The sequence below is a fragment of the Nicrophorus vespilloides genome, unplaced genomic scaffold (genome assembly GCF_001412225.1).
Source record: "Nicrophorus vespilloides isolate i.1.1-1 unplaced genomic scaffold, Nicve_v1.0, whole genome shotgun sequence".
Taxonomy (NCBI): Eukaryota; Metazoa; Arthropoda; class Insecta; order Coleoptera; family Silphidae; genus Nicrophorus; species Nicrophorus vespilloides.
The window spans coordinates 18,985-28,328 of NW_017098211.1; the positions used below are offsets into that span (position 1 = coordinate 18,985).

Genomic DNA, 9,344 nt, shown 5'->3' on the forward strand with positions numbered 1-9,344 from the left:
TTTTATTCTAAATATAATTAGAATAAAATGATTTTACAAATATGAAATTTACTCACTATCAACTGCGATTAATTTAATTTTATATATACATAATATACTAAAAATAATTACGCTACTTACTAAATATAAATATCAAAAGAAATTGGCAATGTGAATATATTATATTAATTAAAATAATCTTTGCAAAATAATTATGATATATTATGGAATTTTCATAAAAGAAAGATGTTGAAAATGTGTATATTTTTTATTTCGATGTTTTTGTGAATAAAGAAGGTAAAAGTTCCCAAATGTGAGAGCTCTAAGACAGCGTTCTTTATGAGAAATATTTCTCATAAATTTCTCGAATTTATGAGAAATATTTCTCGGACCGGTTAAGATAAAAACTTTATAAGATAGAAATATAAAGTTTCGAGCTCTGATTTTAAGTTTAAAATAATAATTATGATATTTGCTTTTATATTAGTTTATATGTAATTGATCAAAATAGGTAAGTTATAAATATAGATTATTTCTTAAGAACAATACAAAACGTATCAAAATAAGTATACATTATGGTACAGCATTTATTTATATTTACTACAGAATTTTCATAATAAAATATTTATAATAGAAGAAAAATGATTTGTAAAGTATACAAAAAATACATTGATTACAATCGAACCCTAATTTAACAATAATATATAATTAATCAGACTTTATAAGAAAATTACACCGAAAACGTCGTCAATTATCTAACACCATTGAAAATTCAAGACTATGTCATTGTAAGACATTGACCACGCATAATGTTACTTACCATCTGTGAGATTTGAAGAATGAGCACCAGAAATTCATACTTTTCGCGAGCGAACGAATTCATATTTAAATAATTTAATATTGCCTACGTGCACAAATACAACTTTGAAAATGTGCAACATTAATCATCGATCAGGCTTTAAACGAAATTTATATCAAAACAATATTATCTTTTCTCATTTTTCGCCGTTCCTTTCATAAATACGAGTATTCTTATTGTTTAGATTGAGTGCGAGATACAATTTATAGGGTGTATCCCGGAAATTTGGCCTCCATTGGGTTCTGTATGTCCAGCAATAGGTACATGGGTCCAGAGATTCCTTCAAACAAAGACACCGGCCGATCCGGCGTGTATTCCTCGTGCTCCTTGGTGTAATTGATGCACCATTCGCAGAACTTCAGAGCTCGGTAAAGATGTTTCAAATCCTGTAAATAATGATTGATGATTACAGTAAAATCGTAACCAGTTCTTCGAGTAGAAGCTAAAAAGGCGTATGTGAACCTTTCATCATCTCACCTTTGTAGTTTGATAAAGTTGTAGGAAGCAATAGGCGTTGCCAGAAACACCGTGGCAGAGGCTGTAGCCCTTGTGCAGTAACCCCCGTTGCCAAACTATGTCACCAGCCATTAAAGCCAGTTCCAAGTAGTGCGGATCCTGGAAAACCTTTTAAAACAATTATAAAATTACTTATTTATTGCAATCAAATATTCAACTAGAAATTAATAAAGCGTTTAGTACATTTATTGAGAAAAACGTTTGAGTAATGCATATTCTTATCGGATAAAATTAGATTAATTTTATTTGAAATCTATTCAGCATAAATTGGATAATATAAATAAACACATTTATAAATTAATATTTAAGTAATTCTGTACACAAAATCGAAGGAATTAAAACATCTTTTTTTTTTCTTTAAATGTTCTGTATAAGTATATTGACTTTGACCTACAATTAGTTCCAGTTTATTTATTTATACTGATAAATATGATTTCCATTTACTATGTGTACAAGACAAAACAATTATCAGTTGTTGTTTAACTGTGCAACATGATGTGAATATGTTTGGGCGCATAACTGTGCGCCGGAAAAAAAGTAAGGCTTGGCTAGAAAAAGAGAAGCACGGCAAAAAAAGAATTAATATGAGTTGACAGTTAAATGATTTCAAATAAAAATATGAGTTGAGAGATAGTTAAATAGTAGTGTGAATTGTAATAAGTAAAATAAACCGACATCTTTAATCTACCAGACCGAGTTCTTATTATTCACCCACACAACTTGGTCCTTCGTTCAAAACAATGTATGTCATACATTTGGAAAAATAACAACAAATTATTTGTTGTATTTTGTGAGATTATTTATTAGTACTTTAATGAATATTTTAGTGAAAGTTGTTTTAAATCCAAATTGAAATATGAATATATTTATAATTGAAAACTTATTTCATTAAGAAAAATATTCATTTAAACGAAATAAAAAATGAATAACTTTCAATTATTTGGTTTTGTACGGTGTATATTTTATTTCCTTATATTTTCTGTAGTTCCTTAAATATTAAAGTCAATGTGACTTTCCTTAAATATTAAAGACAATGTGACGAATTTGTACATTTTTATTCACTTTGAGAAATAAGACTTTGATCAAAAATTGTATGTTATAGGCAATTTGATTATAGTATATCTTAAAACAAATATGTTTGAGTGCGCAACAAAAAGGTCAAGAAATGCTGGAAGTATTTTTAATTTTCTTAAATTTTTGTAGTTTTTTTTTGTACTAATTCGAAAATCAGCTTTTTGGAAATTCCAAAAGCTCTTTTTTTTTTTCAAAAGTAAGTTTATCTATACACACTACTACAGTCCTTGTATAGCGCTACCTCGATTAAAGCTCAATATAACGATGTCTACTCAAAGCCTAAAAAGACTCTAAATTTACCTATTTACTGAATTCGCTTGAAGCTGTTTCATTCAGCGTGTGTCGTCTAGGAACGACCAAACCAAAAGACAGATGCTATAATATAACTATGTCAACCAAAAAAAAATTCTTCATAATGCAATAATACAAATTATAATTTACCTTATATGCGGCGCTGAACATGTAAACGAAGCCTGGAGCCCCGTGGCACCATTGCACATACTTGTCTCCACTTTGAGATTCCAGGGATGAAGGATAGTTGCCGCTGGGGTACTGTAAGGTGGCCAGATAATCGACGGTAGGTCTGACGATGTCGCTAAGTTCAATTTCCTTCAGATGTTCTTTGGCTTGAAGCAACAAATAAACGATGCCGGTCAAACCGTGCGCGGCTCCCAAGTAATTACTCCCATGCCACTCGTACATCAACGGACATTTGTGGTTGCCATCCTTCGAGTACCTTTGGCCGATCTTCAGTATAGCCTCAATAACATTCCTGATGGTGGGTCCTTCGATCGGAGGCGGCGAGATGTGCTTGTTCAAATAAAGAAGGCAGTACAGGTATCCTGTCCTGCCGTACATGTATTCACTAGGCAAATCGGATTTGGAATTGATCGCATCCGCTTTCAGAGAGAGCAGACTCTTAATCAGACACTTGCACTCGTTCTGCTCCCCCAATCTATGGCAAACCACAGCGCCGATGGTGAGAGGACCACCATCTCCGCACAGAAATGTTAAACGACGTTTCGATTTGATCGAATTCGTTTTCAAGAAACTTCTGACTTCCTGCAAAGAACAACGCAATTCCATAATCTGCAAACTATTTCTTTTGAAATTAGGGACTTACTTTTAAGTTTTCCAAATCATTCGGAGCTTTCCTCAGGTACAACAACGCAATACCCGCAGTGCCCGTGTACACGGTTAGATCGTTGTGCTTCAGTTCATGTCTAATTCTATCTTTGGTTTTGCACCATTTCTCCTCGATGCTCGTTTTTATAATTGAATTATCTCTAACCTGAAACAAACATTCATTTTCAAATTACTATATTATACGTTACTATAATGTACATCAGTGGTCTTCAAAATGTGTTATATGATTCCGCGTATCAAAGAAAACATTCGTAAGATTTTTGAAAAGTTCAAAATAGTTGTTTTATTATTAATTATAATATTACCATTTATTGCTAAAAACATAAAATTATATAATTACAAAAAACATAAATCGTTGAAACGTTCGAAATTCCTATATATAATCACAATAAAAATATAATTAAAAGGTCTTTTGACATCAATTAAATGTAGATAACAAAAATATATTTTAAGAAAAACAAAACTGTAAGAATCTTATAAAATAACTTGTATTGTTTAAAAATGATGTAATGATCCTAATGCAATGTAATAAAGACTGCTTGCTGAATGTGAAATACACTTACAACGTACATCAATTAGGTGAGAGAGATCAAGGTTTCAATATTTTATGAACAAATAATATACCAATATAATGAAATAATGATGTTGTTTTAATTTTACAAATTAATTCAAAACTTTATCAACGATTCCCATATCCCATATCAAATTCTCTGATATCTGATTATGTGGTATTTGTACTAATACATGATTGAATTTTCATATGTTCCAAATATGCACTTTTCTAATTTTTAATAAGTAAATTCATAAACGGATTGTCCGGAAAGTTGTGTTGATTTTTGACTATAATTAAAAAACAGAACTTTTATATTCGATATAAATTTTTAATTAGGTATACACTATTTTAATTTATAAACCTTTCTTTCACGCAACTTAAACATTTCATCCTCCCAAATGTTTATTTTTTTTTGTTAAAAAACCGTATAATGGTTTTTTTTAACAAATAAAAAATAAATATTACTTCAGTTAATGGAATTTTGCAAAGATAAGTGTTAATAGTTGAGTAATACAACAATTCTGATATATCAAGGCATTGCCCATTGGCGCCTAGCAAAAATCAGCATTAACTTTCCGGACAACTAAAAATTTTCAATATTGCATTAGTATAAAAAAAAATGAACAAACACAAACAACTGTATACCAACATTTTTCTGCATTTCATTGTTGTACCAAGGAACAAAATCGACTAGATTTAGAAACTATAAGAAACATAATAAATAAAATACGTATTTAAAAAAAATGTCTTTACGCCAGGAATATTATAATATTATATTAATAATTAAGTTCACAAAAAAAAACTATAACGGATTTTTTCAACCTGCCGGCATGTGAAACTATTAATTAATTCAGTAATTATATGCAAAATATCTCTGTTGATTTGTAGAGGTATTAGGCCAGCAACAATAAAATTTTAAAAAATCTATATTTACTATAAAATATACAAAAATTTAGAAACTATTTGCAATAGATAATTGTAACTATTAATTTACAAGTATCCCTATGTATTTATTTATTATATATTATGAACGAGCCGCCATTAATGATTATAGTCTTCAGATGATGTGATTTTGTGATTGTGATAAAAACTGTGTTTTCTATTTAAATCAAATCTTGCGTTAATTTTGGGACACCCTTTATAAGCTCTTAAACTTTTTAAATATGATTATTACGTTTGTAAATAATTACGAATAATTTTGTTATTTACATTATTTATTTGATAATATTCATATTTCACTTAAAACCAACTTTCTATGAAATTAACTACTTGTTATTTATTTATTTTAAGTTCCTTTGACTGAACTATTAATTATTACAATTACAATGTTTTTATTAACAGTTTTGAGCTAATTACATTTTAATCGATATAAACAGGGTTCGACATCAACAGTAAAAATTCTATATTTATATATCAAAATATATAAATTTTACTCTAGAACTACTACAGTTGTAGTTATTAATGTTAAAATGTGAAAAACCAATTTTATTTTAAACTAGAATTTTATATTTCTGTATGTAATTTATTAACATTCCAATTAAATTATGCATTGAAATTCCACACTATCCCAGGAAAATTCTTTAGCGATATGAGTCATGTAAATGCATTCCGCATATTAAGAGTTTTAATCATACAATATTTAATAAAAATGAATGTGGAATTTTACAAAATTCATAAATTAAAAATTTAACGGTTTTCTTATGGGAATTTACGTTGCATAATTGAATATACTGTTTTTAATGTAAACATTAAACTTGTTGAATTGATCATTACATTGTATTTAGGACAAGCGTCAAATGTGATGATTATAAAATCAATAATGTTGGAATCTTGTCATCGCGGATGCCATTTATATGAATTTGATAACTTTCATAATTTTCATGGAAACCGGCAAAAGGAAGCGGTTTGTATATGCATTCGAGAGATTACGCAAAACCACAACATAACCTACAACTGTAAACAACGCGCAAATTGACAAAGACTCACCGTATCACCGAAGATAACATCCTTCGCATTTTCCGTGGAGAAATTAGGAAATGGATTCGGGAAGAACTTCTTCTTGATTTTGTGTATGCTTACAGCCATATTTCCCACTTAACTGTTTGCACCTGTCTGGAACTCGCACGTCTCGCGTCTACTGTTTGTATGCACCTGCATGACACATAATGACACCTGACGCACTTGTCTGGCTCTAACGATTAATGTAAACCTACTAAAAAGAAAATATTGCGCATCATTCATTTTAAACTATAAAATTTAAAACTTTTTTCTCAACAACATAAAGTTTAAAAAATTCTTTCATGTATGTATAAAAAAGGTACCGCTGGATACAATTACATCCAGTTACAGTTATATTTTATAGTGTTCATATTTCTAAATCATTTATTACTTTATTTAATTATTCTATAGATTTTATTTAAGTTTTTCTTTAAATATTTATATCTAATTTATCATATGTTTTGTTATTTATTTTTCAAATCTTCTAAAACTCAACTACTGATTGTTATAATGATTTTCCAGGCAAACTTCACTTATTATTGTTTAATTAATAATCTGTTATTATTATAATAATAATAATATTTATTAGAGCTATCCACATAAGTCTTTTCGCCCTGTTTTATTATTATATAGAAATTTTTATTTTCTAATTTATTATTGCAATAAATATTATTATTATAATTAATAATAAGTTTACTTCTTCTGTTTTTTTTTGCTTCTACAGGCAGTGGAAGTATGCCTAATTCTATTCCTAATTAAAGACCAGATTATTAAACATATACTGAACAAATATCAGCACAAACAATAATAATAACCCTGCCAATAATATTGAAAGAAATAAAGAGCTAACTCCAAATAAATAATAAGAAGTTTAAAAAAGCACCTCTTCGAAAACAAGAATTTGACTAACTTTATCAATAATTAATTAACAGATGAACGTTGATATTTTATACCCTTGCATGATTATTAGTTTTACTCAAAACACATATAAGAACTCTTCACGAGTTCTTATAACATCGGGATCCAGCGATTCTTATAACAATGTGGAAGGTCTCAGATAGGTAAGTAAAATATGTTACGAATTGTTATAAAGGTACCAGTATCAACAAGTAGATATAAGTTATATCTATACAAAAAAGGTAAAATATACAAAAAAAATATGAAATAAAACCGTTGGGAGATTTACATTGTTTGATGTCAATTCACTCTACAGGGCGTTTGTATGAATACTATTATTTGGGCATTACAAAATAAATGATTTGTAGAGGCTGTCATGCCACAAACACAGTGTGGAGATTCCAAAAGATCCATACGGAACAATTGAGCTGTCGTGTTCTGTCCGCAATATACTCAGCGCCGATACTTCTGGCTTTTTTGTAAAACCAAGTCTCAAGAACCACGGTTTATTTCCTGCTTCCGCATTCCATTCAAATTTTGTGTGGATTCAATTGCATTTATCGCACCTCTTGAATCCGAAAAGATCACTACCTCCCTCCTGTCATACACTTCAATAATTCTCAAAGCCCTATATATGACGTGCAACTCTGCCGAGAATATAGAGGATAATTATGAGATCCATCCACACTCACAAATATGTGGTCCTTCCATTGAATGTTTAGAAATAATAAATTGGATAATTTAGATATTTTCATTAAATCTATTCATAAAATCGACGAACATTCACACACAAATTAAAATAATCTTGAATAGACCAATTATATATCAAATATTCCTATTGACTCATCATATCAAACATTCTATTTCCTTGCTCGGCCAGAAGGGCTTAGTCCCAAACAAAAAACGTGCCCGGCGTATCGCGTTTACCGCAGGTGTGTTCTGGATGGACATTAATTTACACAAATATTTTTTGGTATTAGCATTCTAAGACATACTTTTGGTATCCGCTATAAACACAAACACATTCCAGTTGTATGTACCATAAAAAAAATCTGTTCACCCTTAACTTTGAAATAATACAGTGAACCCAAGCTGAATCGAATTTCTCAAAAACAGAACTTATAAAAGTGGTGAACTATAAGAAGATATATTAATAATTAGTAATATATAAACATATTTATTTTTTTATATAAATAGATATATTGGTACTTCGTATACCCCCATTATCCGTTACATATCATTAAGAAACTTTAATTTTCTCTTATTTGTCTCTTTCCCTTACTTGTACCTGGTTGAGAAACTTCAGATGTCACGGTTACTAAAAAAATGTCTAAAGAACTTTATTTCTGGCTACACCTCAGGGTGTTTCGGAAATGTTTGATCATTCACACTACTGTGCCACGAGAGATTTCAGGTGTGGCGTAGGGCTTTGTTGGATCAACAAATTTAGTTCATATAATATTGTTGGGATTTTTATTTGTGGTGTGCCGTAAAACAAATTCTCTTTGCCCAGTGTGTCGTGAATTTAACAAGTTTGGTAGACACGACGAAACAAGACGTATATTAATTTGGACTTAGTCTAAAGCCGTATACCGAGGTAACACTGTATATGTCTTAAAGAAGTGAAAAAAAATTTTTTTGCTGTTATTATTAAATATCATATAAACTAAACTAAAAGTTTTAATTAATTATTATAAATTATTCAATATAATCAATTATTATAAAATCGAATCTGGTATTCTGTAATTATTTCATCTGATGAAAATTATACGTATAAAATTGAAAATGTCTATTTAAATCTTATGCAATATTATGTAACTATAAAAATAGTTACTAAATTTATCAATATTATTTATTGAATATTAAAAATAATCATCTACTATACAAAAATTAACTGGTCTATATCGCAAACCCCGACAACCAAAATACCGGCTATCGAAATCCCGACTGTATCAAAATCCCGGCTATATCGAAAATTTCTACAATAACATTTTTGTTTAAATTATTTCGGAGCGTAGTTACTTGTGCTACATTTTTATTTTTAATAACAATACATTATTATTAATTTATTTGATTTTGTTGAATTATTCATAATTAACCTTAATATTATCAAATAATATTCAAATATTAATATCAAATTATTAATTGTTGTTATTTATTATTAATAACAATTTAAAAGTGACTACGCTTCGGAATAATTTAAAAATGTTATTGAAGACATTTTTGATATAGTCGGGATTTTGATACAGGCGGGATTATGGTTGTCGGGATTTTAATATAGTCGGGATTATGCTTGTCGGGATTTCGATACAGTCGAGATTT

The 9,344-nt window shown here is 29.1% G+C and overlaps 1 protein-coding gene across 1 annotated transcript; it reads right to left on the minus strand.

The window, feature by feature from the left end:
• Positions 1 to 668: 668 nt before the first annotated feature.
• On the minus strand, positions 669 to 6,313 carry LOC108561918 (lanC-like protein 2). Its single transcript, XM_017920037.1, has 5 exons — positions 6,114 to 6,313; positions 3,552 to 3,719; positions 2,870 to 3,490; positions 1,316 to 1,462; positions 669 to 1,224 (listed from the first exon to the last, which is right to left on the minus strand). The coding sequence occupies exons 1-5, from the start codon at positions 6,210 to 6,212 to the stop codon at positions 1,042 to 1,044; spliced, it is 1,218 nt and encodes a 405-aa protein (XP_017775526.1). The 5' UTR covers positions 6,213 to 6,313; the 3' UTR covers positions 669 to 1,041.
• Between the last annotated feature and the right edge of the window lie 3,031 nt (positions 6,314 to 9,344).

Coding starts and splice junctions, on each gene's coding strand:
- LOC108561918 (XM_017920037.1), bottom strand. CDS start 6,212: ATGGCTGTAAGCATACACAAAATCAAGAAGAAGTTCTTCCCGAATCCA. Junction 3,720..6,113: donor ATGTTATCTTCGGTGATACG/GTGAGTCTTTGT, acceptor TGTTTGTTTCAG/GTTAGAGATAATTCAATTAT. Junction 3,491..3,551: donor ATGATTTGGAAAACTTAAAA/GTAAGTCCCTAA, acceptor TGTTCTTTGCAG/GAAGTCAGAAGTTTCTTGAA.